The sequence below is a fragment of the Pithys albifrons genome, chromosome 10, assembly GCF_047495875.1.
Source record: "Pithys albifrons albifrons isolate INPA30051 chromosome 10, PitAlb_v1, whole genome shotgun sequence".
In the NCBI taxonomy this organism is placed as follows: Eukaryota; Metazoa; Chordata; class Aves; order Passeriformes; family Thamnophilidae; genus Pithys; species Pithys albifrons.
The window spans coordinates 16,237,779-16,260,539 of NC_092467.1; the positions used below are offsets into that span (position 1 = coordinate 16,237,779).

At 37.8% G+C, this 22,761-nt stretch overlaps 1 protein-coding gene across 7 annotated transcripts in view; it reads left to right on the forward strand.

Moving 5' to 3' along the window:
* ARHGAP29 (Rho GTPase activating protein 29) overlaps positions 1–22,761 on the forward strand; it is a 50,494-nt gene that overhangs the window by 22,163 nt on the left and 5,570 nt on the right. For 3 of the 7 annotated variants that reach the window (XM_071564900.1, XM_071564893.1, XM_071564894.1), the window contains exons 3-19: positions 2,071–2,214; positions 9,647–9,743; positions 10,102–10,174; positions 13,205–13,265; positions 13,749–13,886; positions 14,164–14,228; positions 14,685–14,795; positions 14,926–15,006; positions 15,291–15,479; positions 15,723–15,860; positions 17,162–17,352; positions 19,144–19,310; positions 19,838–19,966; positions 20,138–20,236; positions 21,664–21,827; positions 22,078–22,266; positions 22,417–22,554. In XM_071564900.1, the coding sequence (XP_071421001.1) occupies positions 2,071–2,214; positions 9,647–9,743; positions 10,102–10,174; positions 13,205–13,265; positions 13,749–13,886; positions 14,164–14,228; positions 14,685–14,795; positions 14,926–15,006; positions 15,291–15,479; positions 15,723–15,860; positions 17,162–17,352; positions 19,144–19,310; positions 19,838–19,966; positions 20,138–20,236; positions 21,664–21,827; positions 22,078–22,266; positions 22,417–22,554 (2,174 nt within the window). Of the gene's footprint in view, positions 1–2,070; positions 2,215–7,546; positions 7,857–9,646; positions 9,744–10,101; positions 10,175–13,204; positions 13,266–13,748; positions 13,887–14,163; positions 14,229–14,684; positions 14,796–14,925; positions 15,007–15,290; positions 15,480–15,722; positions 15,861–17,161; positions 17,353–19,143; positions 19,311–19,837; positions 19,967–20,137; positions 20,237–21,663; positions 21,828–22,077; positions 22,267–22,416; positions 22,555–22,761 lie in introns of those variants that run through there. The other 4 variants (XM_071564895.1, XM_071564898.1, XM_071564896.1 and 1 more) reach the window with 3 other exon arrangements.

A 22,761-nucleotide genomic window follows, 5' to 3' on the forward strand; every position in this document is an offset into this window, starting at 1 on the left:
GTCTGGTGTAGTCTCCTAAGCAGCATCACCCACTGCTGTGAAAGGCACAAGCTGGCAGAACCCATGGCCAGACCCCCTGAGGCATTTATTGACTCATTAGTAATCCACAGGGAAACTTAAAAGAACTTGTCTAGTCTCTCCTGGTTTCCATGTAAACTTCTTGTGCCAATGCTGTTTTGGCAAGAAACTCCGCAGGTCTCTTACATGAAGAATCACCCTTTCCTGCTTTGAATTTGGCTCCTGCTTGCTCAGTTTAATTGTCTGATGTGTTTACATATAACTGAAAGACACGGATAAGCAATTGATTCTACCCGCTGTTGTAATAGGGTTTATAATTTTCTAATCTCTCATTAACTTCTGCTGTTGTTGCTTGCATGGAAACTACTTCAAGTCTGGGTTACTTTCCCCAATAAGTCCCAAACTCTGAGCTATAGTATGCCTTTAGATCAATGTGTGTTTGTCATAAACAACCTCTGCTGCTAATGTGGAAGCACTGAATCATGGCCCTGTTTAGTACCAGGCTTTTCACATTGTTTTTCCTTTGCTGTGTTTGAGTCCTAAGTTAAAAATCATTGTGTGTATGTGTAAATGAAGATAAAACCACAACTAAGTTTCTTTAACAAATTGCATAGAACTTTCTTAATTTACTGCTGTGTAAGATGGGTTTTCCTAAACTTTTGTGTGTCCTGTTACAGATAGAGCTTCCTATTCCCTTCCATTTCCCTTCAGGAAAAAACATACAAAGTGCCAGTGAATGGTAGATAAAGTCTTTGCCTTAGTCCACTTCCTGAGTCAAGGTTTTTCCTTTGACCATGTATAAACCACTCTGGCTTGGAGGAAAAAAAAAAGTCTGATATTTGTCATCTAGGGAGGTAAAGTCTGAAGCACAGCAGTCCTTGGGAGACTTGCTATTGCACCTGATACAATTGTATGCAATTTGTATGTAGTCCCCTGACAGCCGTGATAAACTGTACTGATGTACCCTATTGTACTCCATTTATTCCTCGGAAAATTTTAAGTGCCTCTAGCCTAAATACAATAAATGCAATAAAATAAAATGGCTCTGATTTGAAACTGTTCTCTGAGCAGCACTGGATCAATTTGCACTGTACTGTAATTGTCTGTATTGACCTGTTTGTTATCACGGCCATGGAGAACACAGAGTTGCTGTTCCTTTTTGCTCAGTGGGGAAGTGAGTCAGCTTATATTAGATCCTCTTTTTCTTTTTCATAAGCTAGACTTGCCTGAATTTCAAAGCTTTTTACCACAGCTTGCAACACAGCACTCTAGTGCATGTGAAACTTTAATTCCATGCACCAGCACCTCTTCTGTAACAGAATGGAAGAGCTTCTGGTTGAACCTGTGCTATGAATGCAACAAGAACTATTTTTGAAAAAAATCTAAGACAGAGTGGAATGTAGAGGCACATAGCAAGAGACATATGCTGTAAAAAGCATCACCATCTTGGAGTGTGTGTTTTGAGAATTTTTCTGATTAGGCTTAATTCACAAAATAATTTAAGTATTTAATTTATTTATCCAGACTGATGTGCTTCAAGACAGACCTTTGTAGATCAAGCATTATATACTAAGGATGCCTAAGTTTTCATGATACTTTTGCCAGAAATGTTTGTTTAATTCTAAAATATACAGAAATGGTCTAAAATTTGTATCAGGTGAAGAAATATTTAATGAACAGTCCACATCTGTTTATTTTGATACCTTTTTTCCATATGTATAATTATCAAAATAGTGATTGATGCAATGACATGAGAAAAAGATGGTTTAATTCAGAAACCTTAGGGTATTGGTGTAAATTCCCCCACACCTTTTTTTTTTTAAAGTTTGACTTTTCGTGAGAAATGAGTTTATATGTAAATGATGTACAACATTGCAAGTAACCTCTTGGCAACTGCCAGTACAACTACTTTTTAACAATTTCTTTGTTCTAAATAGACCCAGCTTCAACATAGCCTGAAAGTCCACGCAGCTGAATATCATCAACGTGGTTTGTAGTGTATTTGGGTGTTAATTCACTGCTCTAATGCAGTTTCTCCTTTACTTTTTTCAGAGAATCAAGATGACCTGCATCAAGTTGTGCATGAACGCCTGGGGGAGTTGCTACGCGTTTTAAAAGCAGTGATAAATAAACATCAGACTCTCAATTCAGTTGATGTTCTTAGTGCTGCAGGAACAGTTATTGCAAAAGTAAAAGGTAAGGAATTATTACCTTTCATATTCTTGGAACATTTTTGTAATTAGTGACTTAATTGACTCTGGCTTGGAGTTATAGATAGAATTCTATGTGTACAGAAGAACCTGGGGGTTTCTTAAGAGTAATGTTTCAATACTATTAAATAGCTTGTGCTCACATTGATGTGATAAAATTCTGTTTATAGGAAGCTAACTGTAAACCCACATCCAGTTTTAAAAGCACAAGCCTTTGTGACCTTGAGCTTTTCTTTAGCTGTGTATCACTGGACAACATCACAGAGTCATAAACCTCGCATTTATCCACTTGGAGATTTACCCAGAAACTTTGCCTAATTCTGTGCATGTATATGGATGGTATTGTTTTTATATCAAGTGAAGAAATATCTAAATGAGCAATCCAAATCTAAATGGCCTGACAGTTACTAATTAACAAGATGGATCATAGCCATGGTAAAGGTGTCAACAGCAACAAAAAAAGTGCCTTGCAGTCATAACATATGTTAATATTTTTATTGCTGACCTGTTTCCACAAAAGCAAATAGTTAAGCACTCAGTTGTTCCAACCCCATAAACCATAGCTCTGGTTCCCTGTGGAACCTTTGACTGCAGCTCTCCCCACTCTGGAATAAAGTCTGGTATGTTACTATGGAACTAGCTTTGTGTCAGGTCAAATCTCCACCTCTTGCCTGTGTTAAATAATAGAGAATACCTTCCTTCAGAGACACATAAATTGTGTTTCTCCTTGTTCTGGGGTTTTCCCCTCTTGTTTCCTAATTATCTTGGTATGTCTGAGAAGTTATGGCTTCTGTTTTTCTGTCAAATGTGTTCAAGTTGGTCGAGTTGTAAGACCATACTTTAGGTACAAAAGAAAAGTCTGTGCTCAGGCATAACTCACTTGAACTGTCTTAAAAATTATCTTGTATGATGAGACACTTCTTAAAGAAAAAAAGGCATGAAAGGAGTAGATGTTGTTATGGTAACAGTCTTTGTCCTTGAGCTGGAACAGAGCTCAAGTTTTGACTTTGTTCCCCAACTTAGTTACATTAACTCTGTGAATAATTTTCTCATTGGAATGGTTTGACAGTACTGAAAATTGAGCTATAAGACTCCTGCTACAGCATCCAAAGTACAGCGTTGTACCCTCAGAGGTTGGTATTGGCACTGATGTTGTTTAACATCTTAGCTGGGGACATGGACAGTGGGATCGCATGTAGCCTCCGCCAGTTTGATGCTGACACTGAGCTGTGTGGGGTGGCTGACACACTGGAGGGAAGGGATGCCACCAGAGGGACACTGACAGGCTTGAGAGGTGGTGGACCTGTGGAGACTTCGTGGTCAGTGCCACAAGGCCAAATGTGAGGTCCTGTACCTGAGTCAGGGCAATCCCAAGCACTAACACAGGCTGGGCAGAGAACGGATTGAGAGCAGCTCTGAGGAGCTGGGACATGTTGATTGGCAAGAAGCTCAACATGAACCAGTAAGGTGCACTCACAGCCCAGAAAGCCAGTCCTGGGCTGCATCAAAAGCAGCATGGCCAGCAGTGGGATTCTCCCCCTTTACTCTCCTCTCACGAGACCCCCCCATCACCTGTAGTACTGCACTGAGCTCCGGGGCGCCCAATATAAAGACATGGGCCTGCTGGAGTGAGTCCAGAGGAGGGTCACAAAGATCAGAGGGCTGGAGCCACCTCTCTTATGAAGACAGGTTGAAAGTTGGGGTTGTTCAGCCTGAAAAAGAGAGGGCTCTGGGGAGACCTTAGAGCCCCTTCCAGTACCTAAGGAGGCTACAAGAGGGCTGGAGAAGGACTTTCTACAAAGGGCATGTGGTGACAGGGCAAGGAGGAAATGGCTTTTAAACTGACAGAGGGCAGGTTTAGGTTAGATGCACAGAAGAAATTCTTCACTGTGAGGGTGGTGAGACACTAGAACAGGTTGTCCAGAGAAGCTGTGGATGCCCCATTCCTGGAAATGTTCATGACTAGGTTGGATGGAGCTTTAAACAACCTGGTTTAGTAGAAGGTGTCCCTGCCCATGGCAGGGGGGTTGGAACCAGATGATCTGTAAGGACCCTTCCAACCCAAACCATTCTATGATTCTTTGGCTAAAGTAAACACAAACATGCTCTGTGGCAAATTGTTGTTCCTGTGATCCAGACTGTGTGACCTGGCCACACAATTGCAAGGAAAGGGAACTCTAGATCACACTAAAGATGATGGTCTCAGTTAGTCCTACCTCAATATTTGTAGCCATTGATACAAACACCTACTTTAATATGAAGATTTTGGTAATGCCTGTCAGTTTTTGCTCTGACCGTATTGTATTCCTCACGTCTCTAGAGATGGAATTGGGGAGTTACGAGACTTCAGCTCTTTCTGAGTACTTAAGTCCTGCTTCTCTGAGAACAGCAAAACCTTTGTTGTATGAAAACAGACCCCCCAACATAACCTGTGGAATATGTGAAGACGATTTGTGTGTAGCACCTGTTTGGTTTGTGCAGCTGGTTTTTGTGTGAGGATCATACTGCTCCATGTTTGTGTTCAAACTGTTGATACTGAGGAAGTGGAAGTGAAAATACAGCACGTTCTGGTGAATTGTAAGCATGTTATTTAGGCTTCAAGTTTGCTTCCAGTGGCCTGTCTGTAACACATGCATTCACAGGTTTTCAGCTGTGGTTATTTCACTAATGTAGCTTTTGAATAAACAGGAAGCTACAAGAATGTGAGGAGCTGGTAGAACAGAACCAGTATCTTTTTTCCTCTGTCTTCCCTGTCTGTCTTCATGTGACATTATAAAAGAAGTTCATGTGACTCATCTGTTTCTTGTCATTAGAGGACAGAACTATAAAAAGATATGGAAGCACTGTGTATTTGTGGTCAGATTTATGACTGGGAAGAAAATTAACCTGGCATGGAAAACTTGTGATGTTTATTTAGGACAGGACGAAATAGAAACAAGCTGGGATTTATACGTGATTCCACCTCCTATTTTTTGAGTTGTTGTTTAATGCCAGGGTTTCAAATATAGTTTGTCTTTGGAGCTTCATACAGGGAAAAATTGCTGTTTTAACAAATTAATGCCATTTGCTCTTCATAAACCAGTTACAATAACTTTGGAACCTCAGTGACTGTCTAGTGAAGTATTCTCATAACTGACAGTTTGTGGTGTGCTTTAAACATAATGTCCAGTGCAGATAGACCATTCCCTTTAAATTACTGCAAGTGTAAGTATTTTGAATGCTAACAAAAATTAGGGTGTTTATGTCCCTCTTTCAAGCCTCTCAGAACCTTAGAATTGGAATGATACAAATGTGGTTGTAGTTCTCTCTGGATGCCTAATGCTTTTTCTTTTAGATAGATTGAAAGAAAAACTAGCTGTAACATGTTACCTGAATCTTGCTAAATGATGCTTGAGAATGGTGCTTGGCAGAACAGATAATGTCAGACTGGTACCTTTTGGGACTGAGGTTGAAGGAAAGTGGTGGGGTGGGGATAGGATGGGATGTAACACATTTGATTTCTCTGATTATATCTCAGACATGACTGGTTCACCGGGCCCCTTTGGACTCTATTACTTACACTGGAGTGTCTTTTAAATGACACCTTACTTGAGCTGGAAGGATTGAAACTTTATTGAAACGTCTTGCTTGGAACCTGTTTAGACTCCTGTTTACTTCCCAGTTTGACACACCATGATATTCATAGTTGTTATTTTCCCACTTAGTGCCTTTAAATAGTTGATGGCCCCAGAGTACATGATTCACCTGATCCCATGCTGAATTCAACTTTGTACTGTCCTTTTGTTCTAAATTACAGCTCTTGACTTAACGGAATCATTAGACTGAACATAGATTTCCTGGTAAAGCCGAAAATTGCACTTGTAGAAATTTCCTATTTAGGCATGGAGGCTTTTTGTAGTAGTTCTGCATCAAAATGAAATACCTCAAAGAAGATGAAGTAATTTAAATTTTGTTGGTTTATCTGTGATGTAAATTCAGAGCAAAATTTATTGTGGAGGGAAAGGAAAGCAGTTCTTCAAACTTGTCTTGTTGGCATCAAGCTCAAGTTGAGGAGGCTGCCAAACCTGGTATGAAGTACAGGCTGGTAAAATTATATGGCACTAAGAAAGGCCCGGACAGCCTGCTGATGCTTGCCGGCTGTGAGAGTCAAAGAATACTCTTCTGCCTCTTTCCCGTCTCTGTGCTGCTGGTCTTTACTCAGGCTTCTCTCCCCATTTATTTTATACAGTTTTAAAGAAGAGAGGTAATAGCAAGAAGTGTTGCAAGTCTTTGTTTTGGGGAGAGGGAGTGTTTTTTGGTCTTAACTGGGTTTTTTTGTTTGCTTGGGTGGTGGTTTTGTTTTTGAAATAGTTCTGAAAGTTTCTTGAAAGTGTTCTGGGGAGTTTAAAGATAAAATTGGTTGCAAAGGTATTCAGTTCTAAGAAGTCATCCAGTTGCTTACTGCTTAGCAGCCAGCTAATAAAGTATGGATTGAAGATGTATTCCTAGTCTAAAAAAAATAGATTATGATATTACCATGTATGTCTATTAGGTACGAGAAAATTGGCCTGAAAAGAGCAGATTCTGCAGGCTGGGTTTTGACTTGTCCAGGCTCTGCAGAGCTGGCAGGGCAGTGTTGCTGCTGCCAGTCCCGCATGTGTCTGTGGGGAGGGTGTTGAGGGAGCAGGTGAATTCTGCGTGGCTGTGTCCCATGGGTTGTGTGCCTGGGAGTTGTGCTGTGGTTGTGTGAACTGTCCAAGCATCACCTTCTAAAGGTGCTGGTTGCACTTGGATCTTGGCAGTTGTAGCCTCTTCTTCTTAGCTTTCCAGAGGCATTACTCAAATGGCCTCAGGCTGTGCTTCAGCTCTTGGGATTCTCACTTCCAAAATTGCATGGCTGTTTTGGGTTCCCCAGCCTGCTCTGTGCTCGATTCAGAAATGTTTTGATGGCATGACTGAAGAGCTGAAATGCTGCAGCATCTTGCAGCATTTTGATGAGATTGCCACACCCACCTCAGTTTTAAGACAGCTTTGGAAATAAAGGTCCACTATAAGCTAGATGTGCATTTCAGATACTTGATTTGGATTTTAATGTATCACTCTTGTATGATTTTTTTTCTGACGTTCATTGTGTGTCATCTGAAATTTTACTTAAAAGAGTTGACAAATTGTAAACTTGCTTTGAAATCTGTAAAACTATAGATAGATAGTTGTCATTTCCAGCCATGGCAGGATTACTGTAGTTCATTGTTGTCAGGAGCTATTGTGTGCAGTCAGGATGTCCTGGGGAAAGAGAGTGCGTGGTTTAAAGTTGATGTTAAGTACCTCAGCATTCCTTTGGTGGTAAGCTAGAAGAAAGCTGTTTGTATTCTACTGAATTACAAAGAAATTGCACTGATCTGTTTTGTGAGAAGGGGTAATTCAGAAAAAGTCGGTTGTTCCTTTTGGGATGGATCCTGAAAAGAAAGGATTTGCCTGGCATATGAACTGTAAACCTTAACAAAACTCTTCCTGGAACAGGAAGGCAGAGCGAAACAGGCGGCATTTCTTTAGAGAAAGTCTCCCTATATTAATCTCTTCTTAACTAAGTGAAAGAAGTTCTGTTTCTCTGAAGACACTCCGACTAATGGATATACAAATGTTTCAGTGGTAAGTGCTTTGAATGTATTGACAGTTTTTGTTAGTTCCTTTTAATTTTGAAACAGTTTGCAGTTCATGCTGGCACTCAAGTGATTTTTCCAGTCATTAGTGGCTGGTAATCAATAGGTCTCATAGTAACTGTTGCTGCTTAATAGTTTGGAATGCAAGGTTTGGATAAGCAGCATTATTTCTGGAAAGTTGAGATTTTCAACTAGCCTCAGTTAAAAAAAAAGAAAAGCCACTGCTGTTTACAGAGTTGTTAAAAAAATTTTCATCTGTTGACCTTTATTAAATCTGATTTCAATCAAAGGTGCCAGAGGCCTTTTTTTTATGCAATGACAAAGTGTAGCAGAATGAAGAGGTGGGAGAAGCTGTAGTTTAGCACTGAACCGTGGCAACAGAGACTGGTAATATTTTTGTAGTATATGGTGATTGTTTTTTGCTGTAGGCTTATTGGAACACATTATTCCATATCTGCAAGTAATTGTTAAAATAGGCCATGAGAAGAGTATGTATTTTCTGTAATAGCTTTGTATAGAAATAGTTACAAAAATGTTCTGCAGGCCTGTTGACGTGCTCTGTAGAAAGGAATGGATTTGGCTGTGTAACTTTACTGGTTAAGAACTTTTCCTTTCACAAAGGAAGTCTAATGGGAGAGCAGATTATTGTACTTTCTTTGTTTGTTACCCATTAGTGTTTAGGCACCTGGCAGGAAGTTTGAATACTTTTTAAGATTAAAGCCTGTTAATTTAATTTAGTAAGAAAATGTGTATAGAATGGGCAACATTTTAACATTATTTTGTTTTTGCTACTTCTATAAAACATTATAGCCTATTATTTCCATATTCCTACTTGAAATGTAAGGAAAATACAGAAATTAACCTTGTTATGGGTTTTGCAAAAAGTGGTGAATGGGGTGAATTACCTCTGCCTGAGTCATTGCTGCCAGTGATGGTGTGAAGTTGGAAATGGACAAAAATAGTTGCGCTTTTTGTCTTCTCCTTTCTCCCTCCTTCTTGTTTGGTAGTTGTTATTAGAAATTCCGGATGAATCATTCTTTTCTTGTCTCATTATTGCAGTTTGTCATGGAAGCTTCCTAAATATTCAGGGTTGAGTGACTGAGTATGTGATCAGTTTAAACTCCCTAGTTTGTCTAGCAACACTGCTCTTCTTATTGTGGATCTTATCAGCTGTTATGCTGAGTTTCTTATCCACTTTTAGCAGGAAAAACTGAGGGGCTTTTGTCAGACTGTGAAGCTAATTATGAAAGGGTTTTTGCAATGGACACTACTGTTTGATACCTTTCTGTTTGCTTGTACTCAAGCCAGAAATGCTGTGTTCTGGATTGCATTTGGGGAGGCAATCCCATAAATGACTGCTCCTGTTCTGAATTCTAAAACTTCTGCTCAGAAAAGAGTTTTTCAAATATCTGACTGCATTTTGAGCTGCTTTGCAGTGCTGCTGCTGTGTGCTTTGACTCTTGCTGGTGAATTACTGTTTTTTGACTTCCCATCACATTACCAACATGTTCCCACACAAAGCTGCTTCTTAAGTGGGAAGATACAGGAAGTGAAAACATAATCTGATTTCATTGTGGGAAGTATCTGGATTGTGTTAATTTCTTTCCTTTTGTGTTTACTTTCTAACTAATGTTGTTTAAAACTGTGTTTTTTCAATTATTCAGAAAAGTTTAATGTTGAGTGTTCTGCAGGAGACTGTGTAAAATTCATCTTTAGGCCTAGAAAACTCCCTTGACTGACCTCACCTCTCACCCTTTGGTTTTCTTTTTTTTATCTAAGCGGTGAACTTCAAAGAAGTTAACGAAGAAAACAGGAGAGAATTCTTCAGTGAAATATTTTCTTCCATTGACACATTGGCATTCACCTTTGGAAACGTGTAAGTTGGAATGCAGTAGTTTTTAAAGAGCTCAGTGGAGCTGAATCAAATTAAGACTAAACCCCAACAACAAAAACTTTAGTTTTCTTTTGGACAAATATTAATTGACAAACTAATTTAAATGAACCACATCTAGATTAATTTTACTGCTTTGTGTGTTTGTCTGTTTGGTTTTTTTCTTAACAAGGAAATCTGTGATGGTATAGAAATTGCAGGGAATATAAGACTTCTAAAAATGGTTTGTAGAACTTTCAAAGGATGTTAGACCTTATCCAAATTTTTATTTTCAGTGATACAAAATTGCTTGGTGAGGTAAAGTAATGAAGTAACACAATTCAATTCTTTGTTTTTCTGGCAGTGTTTCAGACTTCCTTATGGGAGATGTAGACAATGGCTCGTCATTGGGACTTCCTGTATCTCGGAGAAGTCGGGTAGGCTAAACACGTTCTCCTGGAGTGTGGAATGATATCTTTTAAAGGAGACTTCCATTTCCACTGGAGCTCTGTGCATCTTGGGGCTGGGATGCTTGGAGTCATCTGAGTGCTAAACCTACAATAAACTCATAAAAAATATGTATTCAAGGGTCCCAGTACTTCAATGGATTCTAAAAGATAGTGGTGACTCAACAGGGCAAGCGCTCAGATATGTAAATGATAACCTGCTGTAATTGCTTCTGAGATTTTTAAAGTGGTGAAGTGAAAATAAATACTAAAAAGTAAGATCAAGAATGATTTGCATGCTGTAGTAGTTAGAATATACCTGTTAAACTTAGAAACGAAAGACTTAATGACCTCTTCTTTGGCTTTTAAAGACTAATATTCATTACAAAATAAACCTCTCTTCTTCCAGAATTCATCTTGTGCTGTAACTGTTTCAGCAACAATTCACTAAGAGAACTATCAACTTAGAGGTAGTCAAAGAAAAACTTTAGCATTTTAAACTCCCCTTTAAACACTTTGAAGGTGTGACTAAAAAATGCTCTGTACTAAATTTTGTTCTGAATTTTTGTGTATCTAGAAGCAGACTTTCAAGTAAATTAAATAAAATTAGAAGTTACATGCAAAGCAAGCGCAGTTGGTAATCAGTATGTAAGACAAGCTCAGGTTAAAAATTTAACATTTTGGTATGTTTTTTTAAAGGCTTTGTTGAAACATACTTAAAGCTTTGCATTCCTTCACACAGACTTGATCACAGCAATGCTGTGCAGCCACAGCTGAGATGTGGTATTTTTAAATTGTCTCTGTTTGATAACACACATGAGAGAAAGATGGGTTATCATACAAATTCTGCTTCTGTAGTTGCTACTCATCTTCATTAAACAATATGTAGGCCACACAGAAAACTGTTTCCAGCAAACTTAGAATCAGGTTACTGATAAGAAGTATGAAATAAAATAGCATAGAAGCCAGCATGTCATGGAAGTTAAATGAGATTATTTGAAGAAGTACTAGTTCGTCTAACTGGTTCACCAGGAGAAGGAAGGTGATGAATTTGCCAACACTTTAATCTTGAAGTGGTTTTGCATTGCAAAAATATATGCCTGTGAAATAAGATGGTCTTTTATATATTGCATTTTGAAGTGAATGATTGCCTAAAAGATCACTCTTCTGAACACAGGAGTGGGGGAAGGCCAAAAAGAAGTTAGAATACACTAAAATGAAAAAGGAATTCTATTCTAGGTGCTTCAGAAGTCACCAGCTTATATTTAAAAGCCCTTCTTTATAGTGTCTCTTCTTGATGTGGAGGTGAACAATTACAAATTTTGGAGCAGGTAGAATAACATAGTTCAATTTCTTAGAAATCTGTCTTAAGTGCATTTTCATTTAGGCAAATAAATACACATTTAACAGATGAATAACTTCAGTTGGATCTGCAATTCGGAGAGCAGTTTGGAGGCCAGCTGGGAGTTCAGTGTTAGAAGGAACTAAATGCAAAATGTTTAAGAGTTATATTAACTTTTACTGTAGATGTTTGTGTTCAATGGTTGATCATAGCAGCCTGCTGTATCTTAGATAGAGCATAGCATTCTGGTAGAATTTAGCATGTAAATTTTTTGAGGGTTGATTAAGAAGTAAGATTTTAATTGCCGGTTTAGTTAGGGACTTCCCTTGAGAATCCGAGGAGGAGGAGGATGGGCAACACTGATCTTGCTTCTCTTGACTGCAGGGAAGTCTACATTCTTTACTTCAGGCATTCCACTTGGAAGTTTCAGTTGACTGATATGTATACCCCATCTTAGCAAATGTCCTTGTTCTCATTTTAGCCCTTTGTAGTGCAACCAGAAATACCAGGTGGAAGCAAAGATATTTTTTTAATTAAAAACAGAAGGACTTTAGAATACACTGGAAGAGACATGTCTGACTTTTCATTACTCAACAAGCTATTTGAATGCTATTTGATGCTATGCACATCTAAGAGCATAATAAAGGAGTTAGGATAAAGTTTTCAAAATGTGTGAAGAGATTTTCCTTTGTCATGTTTTAGTCTATGGAAAAACTGCTTTTTCTGTGAAGTAAGCAATTATTCTTGAGAGATCTTCATAGGATTTATGATCCATTTTCTTTTACATTAAGAAACCCCAACAAACCAAAACTACTTGCATTGTTGATACTGTGTCCTGTTTTAGCAAACGTCTGAAAATAAACCAGCACTAAATTTAAATGGAAAGAAGCTGTTCTTGTAAAACTTAAGGGCACTCTGCAGCTATTTCTTAGCCTTTGTTTTCTGTCTGCTCTGTGCTTCAAAGTTGTCAAGAGCAGTTTATCCATTTAAAATTATGTAGGGTTTGTAATTTTTCTTGGTTTTGGTTTGGTTTTTAAGGGGATAGTGTAAACTTTTTCTTCATTTAAATTTGTTGAGCAGTCAGATCTACAACACAGTCCTACAAATAGTTTAACTTGCACAATTAAAGGGGTAGCAAAATGCAGCATGAGGTCAAAGCTAGGGATGACATGATGTGCTAAATTCCTTTTATTATTGGATTACATTCTGTCAGGTTGTACTGATTGTCAGGGCTTCCATTAGCAAGTGCTACTAGTCAGCTGTGCACATTTGCAAGTAATTTAGGAGAAATAACTTTATTTCTTTGAGGAAGAAATCCAGAATTCTAATGGCTTGTAGAATTATGGCTGTTACATGACATTAGGTCTGTATGAAATGGTTTTTAGAAGATGGATAGGGATCTAAGAAAAGCTGGAACTCAATTGTTTAACAAATCTTGTTGACTCTTTCATGGTGGTTGATTTAAAGGTATATAATGATTCCTTACTGTTCATTATGTCTTATTTGACAGCTATAGGAGGTTAGAAAGAGTTGTGCCTTAGTTGAGAGGGAGTTACGGTGCAATTTGCTTTATCTGCAAAAAAAATAAAGGGGCAGATAATGCCATTTATTTTGTTATCCTGTCAGTTCCAGTGAGGGCTTTTCCTTGCTAACGTAATGTTTTGTTTCTTGTACACCAGTCTTTTGAGAATCTTTCTGTGGAGTCTGGGGGTTCACTGCATGAGAGGGATGATATTCAAGGTAGGCAATTCATTTAACATTGATAAACACCACTTTGTATCTGTGGGTTTTATTGTTTCTAAAAATGTTTTAAGTAAGGTGCTTGGCCACTTGTTTACACCCATGCTGCCATTAAAACTTCACTGTAAAAAAAGTGCTATTGCAAAGGTTTTATTAATTTGTAAATAATCAACTTGGTTGCTTTTTTGGGGGGGAAAACAAGCAAGGCCTGAAGCACTTCTGTATGTCATCATATGACTGGTGTTTTGTTGGGTCACTTTCTTGAAGAAAGTTATGCTGGCCATATGACTACTCCAGCTAAAATACTATGACCCTTTAATTTGTTCTAAAACCTCTGTCAGTGCTGTTTAGAGTCAACCAGCATTAAAGACCAACTCAAGATCAGAGCTGCTTAAGCATTCACAGTTGGCTAATACTGGCTTTGCTCTCAGTGTGTGGTCATGTCTAAAAATCACTCCTTTGTGTTTGCTGCTTTATTTGCAGGACATCTTCGAGCAGAGGAGGTGGATAGCATGCTCCTGAGGAATGACAGTGGGATCGAGTCGGCTCTGGCCTATGCCAAAGCGTGGTCAAAATACACCAAGGATGTAGTCGCCTGGGTAGAAAAAAAGCTTAGTGTGGGTGAGTGGCTCTTTCTGGCATTTAATCAGCTTTGTCATGATGAAATTAAATCTGTTGTCAGGCCTCTGTGCTGCAGACTGTCAATAATGTGATTTCTAAATTAGTAACTGTTCCACTGAAGTAGACAGAACTATCGTGCATTTCCTGTAATTAAGGGCCTGTAACAAAGTGAAGGTGGTCCCTCCTGTAGCCTGTTTGTTAAAGGAAGACTGTAAAAAGCATTTACCATGTGTTACAACTGTTAGTGTAAACACTAACTGTGAATTTTTTTTAACAGAAGTGGAGTGTGCTAAAAACGTAGCAAAAATGGCTGAAACTGCTAAAGCTATTGTTGGGCACCAGGTGAGTACACCTTATTAGGGGCTCTGTCACAGACTGAAATCTGTATTGAATGCCCAGCCCACATGCAAAATCTGGGGATGTTGAGAAGTGGGTTTTTAAGCTGATACAGAATGGGTTTATACCACAAAGCAGTGGTTAAAAGATCTGCTGTATTTTATGTTTTCCATTTGTTCTGGAAATTTGGTTACATTGTATTACTTTTGTTGAATATGCAGAATAGTTTTCACAATATGCTTTTTTCTGTCTAAAGTCTTGTATGCTTTGTGATTTGGACTTTTTTCCTAGTAAAATGAAATACAGCTGAGTAATTAGTAATACTCTGCATTCATACCTGACTTCCACACACATAAATTTCTTACTAAACTTAAGTGAAAATCTGATTCAGTTATACAAACATTTAGAATGTCAGTATACCTTTCTTACCTAGAACACTAATGTGTTTTGTGTAATTTTTAGGATTATATGCCATTCCAATCAATATTCATTAATGCTTTTCAAAATGATATCGAGAACAATCAACTTTGGCAACAAACAGCTGCTGCTCTCCAGTCTAACAAATTTGTGCAGGTAAGCTTAAAGAAAAAGGCCAAAATACTGTTTAGGGGTTTTAAAAGTTTTGTGACACCGCAGAATATTTAAAAGAATGAACTTGCAACTTATAAGCCTTTAATGAGCTCTCTTAATATTTCCTATTTAGCCTCTTCTTGGGAGGAAAAATGAATTGGATAGACAAAGGAAAGATATCAAGGAGCTTTGGCAGCGAGAACAGAAAAAAATGGTTGGTAATTCTTTCATATCTAATGGTTCAGTCTAAAATTCTTCAAAGGGATGAAACTTTCAAACTAGGCTGTTATGAACTTATATTCACATGTAGAGTTTGCAGGGCTTGTTGGAAGTAGCATGTAACTCTCAATTCCATGGCAATCTAGTATTTTAAGGGGTTATCTTTCAATGACTGCAGCGTACAAACCTTTACATAACACCCTCTTCAAACATCATATTAAATGACTGAAAAATTAATATCAGTTATTCTTCTGTTTTGTCTTTCATTACATTCTCCAGCAAGAGCTTGAAGCTGCTCTAAGAAAAGCAAAGTTGTTATATGCACAGCGTCAGGATGAGTATGAAAAGGCAAAATCCTGCACTGCTCGTGCTGAGGAGGAACATCTGAGCACAGGTGGAAGCTTTGTGAAAGATTTCAGCAAGCAATTGGAGAAAAAACGAAAGCTGGAAGAGGAAGCTCTTCAAAAGGTAGAAAGATTTTGTTCCTTGCTTTTAAAGTTAAGCCTATGCTGTCTGTATTCATGCTTTCCCAATGTAAGTGTTCAAGTAAGAGTTCAGTTTATAATTTAATTTTAATCGTGCTATGCTCTTTTGGGCTCTTATCCTAAATGGCAATCTCCAGTTACAAGCATCTGGTGTGGGTTTTTTTGTTTTTGCTTCTGTTATCAAGGCCTGCACTCCATCAGCCCTTTATACTTTTGTTTTCTCCAGGCTGAAGAGGCCAGTGAACACTATAAAGCAAGCATGGCAGAGGTTGAAGAAAAAAGAAATTATCTGGAAAGCTTTAAAAGTGATGTTTTAACACAGCTTCGGGAGCTTATTTACCAGTGTGATCTTACTCTTAAAGCTGTAAGCATGGTTTTTAAAACATATTTTGCACAGATTTATAAATATTGTTAAAAGTAAAAAAGCCCCATCTATAGTGTTACCACTTAAAATAGAAAGTTTTCAAAGGACAGAGGTTAAGCCAATAGAAAAAGAAAGAAAACTTTTAATTTTTTCTGTGGTGTTCTCCTTCTGATAGGCATTAGGGAAAAAAAAAGCGAGGGGGAGTTACATGTCTTGAACATTTCTGGGTGTTTCATGAGCTGTGGCCTTGCAAGCACCCTCACTACACAAACCTTGTAAAATATCCCTTAAGAGTATTGATAGCAGTTATGTTCCTCTGTTGCTTGAGTGCATTTGCCATTACTTTCATTAGTTCATTAACAAAGACATCTGGATCAAGCACAGAATGGTCATTAACACGCTTCAGCACAAAGCCTGCCAGTCTTGATGGCAGTCTTAATTACTGCAGGATCAATTGCAGCTAATTGAATGTATTAATTTATTGTGCGTAAATAAGGAAAGGATGGTCAAAACTGTACATGCACAATTTCTGAAAAAGCTTTAAGAACACATATGTCAAGAGATTGTTCTTTTGATTTTTCTTTTAGATGAGAAAAGGACAATTTAATGCCAGGACAGGGAGGGAAACTAAAACTTCAAACACACACACCTCTCCTCAGGCAACCCCAAAACCGACCTGTAAGACCAGTAGAAAGCTTAGACTTGTCAGGTCAAGTACATATAAATTGCAAACTACTTTGCAACCCCAAAGCTAAAGAAAGCAGCCACACAGAGTCCCCTTTTCTGGTCTCTGACTTGTGATAAAATCATTTAAAAGCGTTACGATGTAATTTATTGAAGAAAGTGTTCAGTTAGTCTTTCTGTAGGGATAGAGTTTTGTCTGTTTCATGTCTCAAGGCAACATGGAGTTCACCTGGGTTTGGAATTCCAAGTGCTTCATCATCACAGTGCTGACTGAAATTCCTTTCAGAGCATGAAAAATACATTTTGGTAGCAAAAAACCCTTGCTGCTTATCTTGATCAATGCAAATTGGGAAGCCATTGGAATTGTCTTTGCGACCAGGAGGATTTGATAACCCAGAGAGAAGAGAAATACTAATATCTGTATTACAGATGAAGTTCTTACAGTTGACTTTCAGGAATCTTCCACAAAATAACATATTTCTGAAATTTCTATTTTCTGAAATTTTTTTAGTCTTACTGTTTAAATAATCTTCTGTTTGGATATTAATTTGGGTTGAACAAAGTGTGAGTATCTAGTAAATGATCTCCAAATAATGAAAGTCTTTTTCTCTCAACAGGCAACCGTTAACCTGTTCCAGCTGCAGCATGCTCAGGTTGTATCTCTTCCAGTCAACTGCCAGTCCCTCTGTGAGAGTGCCAAGCTCTATGACCCTGGTCAGCAGTATTCAAAGTTTGTGAAAAGTTTGCCAAAGGATGGTGTTCCTATGGAATCAGGCTCTTTTGAAACCCAGAGCTCCCAGGTCGATGGGTAAGACCCAAAGAGCAAGTGGCATCTGCTTGGTCTAGAATGGAATACTAAGCAAATGGGCTTAGCAGTAAAATGTTGGTCTTGGAGGAATTAAAAGAATCCTGGTATTTTACCATGCTTTACCATTCTCTGTCTCTGTCCCATCTTTTGGTAGATTATATATAATGTTGGCATTAAAACCTGCCTCTAAATTCCAAAGCAGAATGTCATTTCATGCAATAAGACTTGCTAAAACATTGACAATTGTTGTGCTAGACTTGACTTGTTACTATTTTAATGTAGATACTGGTTAATAAGAAAAATGTGAATTTTGGACTTGGTAGTGCTGTGTGGCAGTAGTATTTGATAATCAGTTTAGAAAGTCTGAGGAGGTAGTTTTCCTCTCCTACAGGCCTTCCTGCTACGGTAGCTTCTTTCATATTGTTTACACTTGACAACTTTTTGGCAGGAAGTATTGCTCCATTTCTGTCTCTTGCTATGTGACTAAAAAAACCTGAGTCTGTTTGTAGGGACATGTTATAACTTAATCATTTTTCTTCCAACCTATATGAAATGGAAGTTTTTTACTGTTAATCTGTGAAAGATCCAGCTAATGTGGAAGTAAAGACTTCAAGACAAAAACCCAGCTCCTTGTGTCAGCGTGCCAAATGCTTTTCTACCTTTAATTTGTTGTAAAATAGTCATCTTGGCACTAAAGCACCAGCATATCCATTCCAATCTGTGTGTTTCACAGTTCTGCAGGAAAGTGTCGTCATAGTTTTTCAAAAGGAAACTAAGTACAAAAAACTGAATGCTTGAGTCAGACATCTACCAACAAAAGCCAGGAAATTCAAAGTTAAAGCTGAGATTCTTAGTTCTTGTCTGTAAATTTCCTGCCTTTTAAGACTGATTCAGGCTATACTCATAAACTTTGACTTAGGGGGATTTAACTATGTAGCTCTCTGAGAAACTGGTGAGCATGAAATTTCCAACTCTTTGTGTGCTCTCCCAGCTATTTACTGCTTAAGATTTATGGGAGTGTGTTTTTTCTCCTCCTCACTCCCCTTTTGTTATGTTTGTCAGGCCTTGTGATTCTTCATGTACTTGAAGTGATCATTTCTGTTGTTTAGGTCTGCATTAATTTAAGGGACAGTAGCTTGAAAAAATCCAAATCTTAATGTTTTTCAGTCTCTATTTCCTTACGCTTGATAGGGTAGAACTGATTAAGGAACAGCTTTCTGACTGCTAAACTTGGCCAGCAGGCCATTTTAGTCCACAGGGTGCTTCAGCTTTTACATTAATTACCATTAACAGTGTTCTGTCCTTATCGTGAGAGCAGATTTTCACAACAGATTGACTCTCTGGTACCATCAACATATTTTCTGTGCTTTTTAAAAAGCACAGCATATTAACATTATAGGTGGATGGTCCTGATGGCTGGGCAGAGAATCTTTTAGAGGGGAAAACATAGCCATAGGTGGCCATGGCTTCTGAATTATTCTGATGTTCAGATGAACAGATAGGCTGCTTTTTCAAAGTCTGCCAGATAACGTTCATAATATCATGCAGAGATGTGGAAAAGCTGATTCATGGCATAGAGAGGAAGCGCTGGAAAATCACACATATTTAATCTAAAGAAATGTCTACCTTTATTTTTTTTTAATTTGGACTTTAATAATTACATGTAAAATATATATGTTCATGAGTAGTGATTAAAGAAAGCATTTTTGGTGCCCAGGGATTTTAAAAATATGTTGATTTTCATTCATTTCTGTCTTATTCATTCTTCAAATTACTTTCTTCTTCCTGAAGGGTTTTTAATAAGCAGTCAACAAACAGCATCCATACATCACATGGTAACTTATCTCAGTGTTCAGGAGATTTTCCTGCGCAGACATTAGATGATGTGGGAAGCCCAATTTATCATCGTTCACAAAAAGTTAGAGAGAAGAGGTCTTCCAGCAACACAGATATTCAAGGTAGTTCTGTATTTCATCTGAAGCTCAGTCTCTGATAAGTAAAAAAGTAAAAATTAAAAAGTACACTTGATGTCTCAGTCAGAAGTGTAGCACTGAACAGTTAAAAATGTATTATAAAGTTTGAAGCCTAGAAAGCATTATGTACTTGAGCATAATAAGGACAAATGGAAAACTATATGCATACCCTAAATTCTTTGACAAGAAAGGAAAGATGCAATTCAAACAGCAAGTACTGTCAAGCTCAGTGGACTAAACTATTTCAATTAGCCTTAGCAATTGAAAATCCATTGGTTTTGTAAATACTGTGTTGATTTCTGTGAAAGCACAAATACCAGTTTCTAAAATTAATTTTCTTAGATCGAGAAGCTTTTACAGGAATATATGATGATGAGTCTTTTCACTATATTGCATGCTCATGTAGCTTTCGCAATGTTTTCCTATTTTGAATGTAATCAATAGTCTTTAAATAAAAGACAAAGTAATTTTTGTCCTTGACATTTGGAATTAGTGGATTTTCTTTTCAAAAGCAGTACGAGGGCCGCCACCGTTCAGATCGTGGTCAGTTGGCAACCAGAGTGGAGGAATGTGCAGTGATTCTGAAAGCGCAGGGGGAAGCAGCGAGTCACGCTCCATGGATTCTCCATCTGCCAGCCCAGGTACAGCTCTGCTCACTGCTGTACTAGTAGGAAGTTTTCTCTTTGTGCTGTTTTACAGTAATGGAGATATCACTGTTAGATAAGCAAGTATGGGGCAGAGCATATAACGAAAATGAACAGTTAGGTAAAAGTGATAATTACAGCTTCCTGAAAATTCTTCTCATCTGCTAGGGGATTTTAAGAGACGACTTCCCCGAACACCTTCCACTGGTACTATGTCATCTGCAGATGATCTTGATGAAAGAGAGCCACCATCTCCTTCAGACTGTGGTAATGTTGTTTCCATACCTGAAGTCCCCAGAAGATGCTTTTTGTTGCTTTTGTTTCTAATGTGCTTAAGAAAAGTACTTTAACAAGGCTCTGATTACCAACAGCGTTGTTTTGCAATACAGTATGTATCCACTTGAGGTTAAAAATAATGTTCAAGTCATGTTAATGAAGAGGTGCAGAATTGTCTTTGTACTTTCAGGTTAACTATATGGGCAGCCATTGAACATTTCTAGTGTCTTCTGGCTTATGTAAGGTAACTTCTAAACTTTGAAGTAAAATGCACAGATACATAGAGTTGGTAATTGGAAAATTGGAAAAGAGTGAATCCAAATGTTTAGGGTAATAACTGAGATTCTGCCCTTTTCAGCTAAGAGAAGCAAGTTCAGTAACATCTGTCCCAGATTTAACCTGGCCATTTCTAATTTTTAAATGAATTTTGACTGTATAAAGACAATGTTGCCAAAGGTAACCTGAGTAACTGGATTATCAGAAATAGTTCTATGGGAATAGTTCTACAGTACTCACAAACTAATTTTGAAATGTTTGTGGCACTTGCTCAGTAAAGCCTCTAGGAAATTCTTCAGTTAGTCCTTATTTCCTAAATGTATACATTGCTTTCTATCTATTAATGAATCTGTGGTTAACAATAATAATTTAGATCAAGATTTAATGTATGGCAGTGTGTTAATGAGTGCAAACTTTCACTTGTAGTGGTAATGCTTAATCAATGTTTGAGCTTTTAAGACGTTTTCTGAACAATTACTTCATGTGCTAATTTTAAGTTATCTGTAAAACAAAGGATTTTGGTTTACAGAGTTGTTGATAGCATTTTAAGTAAATTGCTTGAAAAAAACAGGACACAAAAAGGACCAGTTGCTGTTCTTTCCAGTTTAAGAATCCTCTAGAAAATAGTCTCATGTTGTTATAGGACACTGAGAATCAGTAATTTTTTTTTCTAAATTTTATATGCATTCTGCCATGGGTGTGGGTTAGCTCTTCCCTGCTGCAAAGCATTTTTTTAAAGTATTTCAGAAACACTACAGGCCAAAACATATTGCCATCTCTCATCTTCTTGTACAGGACCTTGAAATACATAAAATGAAACTTTCATGACTTGTTGCCTGACTGCAGGGCAGCTGGAATTAAATGTCCTCATATTTTCACATGCCATTAATACAGAAGAAAAATGGAATATTTAAAAATGCAAAAATCATTGTTTGATTCCACTTTTATGTAAAATTCTTTGATAGTTAATGTGTCTGTTATGTAAACTGTAATGTAATTTTGCTTCCATGTGACTGGAATGTTTTTGATAGTTGCTGTCACTTAGAGAATTGTGTGTTCTGCAGCATAGTTCTAAAAAATCAGAATAAATACTATCCTAATAGTAGATACTAAAATGATTATAACAGAGAAATTCTCTCCAGGCTTAAATGATCTGACATCTGAAACTGCCAGCTCTCCAGGACCTTTTAGAAATGCTATTATGTCTAAAGCAGCTCAAACACACAAACTAAGGAAGCTGAGAGCTCCATCTAAATGCAGAGAGTGTGACAGCTTAGTGGTATTTCACGGAGCTGAATGTGAGGAGGTAAGTGGAGAATCAGTTTACATTTCTGCTTGGGATTTATGTGAAGTTGGGAGTTTTGGAAACTTTAATTATGTTCCTGTATAAAGGCTATAGAGTTTGTGGCTCATATAATCACTATGAACTCAAAGCAGAGTCACAACATACTACTAAATCTTGCCTTTTGCTCATGTATGGGGTGACAAACATCAGAGATATTGTTTAGGGTGTCAATTTGCATCAAACTGTGTTGTTTTTTTTATCTCCCCTGTAGTGTTCACTTGCATGCCATAAAAAATGTTTAGAGACTTTAGCTATTCAGTGTGGGCACAAAAAGCTTCATGGAAGGCTTCACTTGTTTGGAGTGGAATTTGCCCAAGCTGCTAAAAATGTTCCTGATGGCATTCCTTTCATCATCAAAAAGTGTACATCAGAAATTGAAAGCAGAGCACTCAATGTCAAGGTATACTCAAGTTTGTTCATGCTTAAGTTTTATAGACAATCTCTTTAAAAACAAATTCTCTTTGGGTGTTAATGCTGTACTGTCAATATCTCTATGTTCTACACTTTCCTTTCAAATTGAAATAGGGTTGTGCTGCTCTTTTAATTTCAGGGCATCTATCGTGTGAATGGAGCCAAATCAAGAGTTGAAAAGCTTTGTCAAGCTTTTGAAAATGGAAAGGATTTGGTTGAGCTCTCTGAACTCTATGCACATGATATCAGCAATGTTCTCAAGCTGTATCTCCGCCAGGTATGCAATTGAGAGGTCAGATGGAAAACCAAAGTACTGTAATATATTTCTTCAGTGCAAGAGGGAAAACAAAATCCTTTTCAGCAGTCCCACAGCAGAAGGTTCAACGAGCGCCTTGTATTTTTGCAGACTTCTTTATTTTCACATGGAGCCTGTGACAAGGGCAGGAAAGCTGCCGGTATTACATGGTATTCCACATGGGTGTTA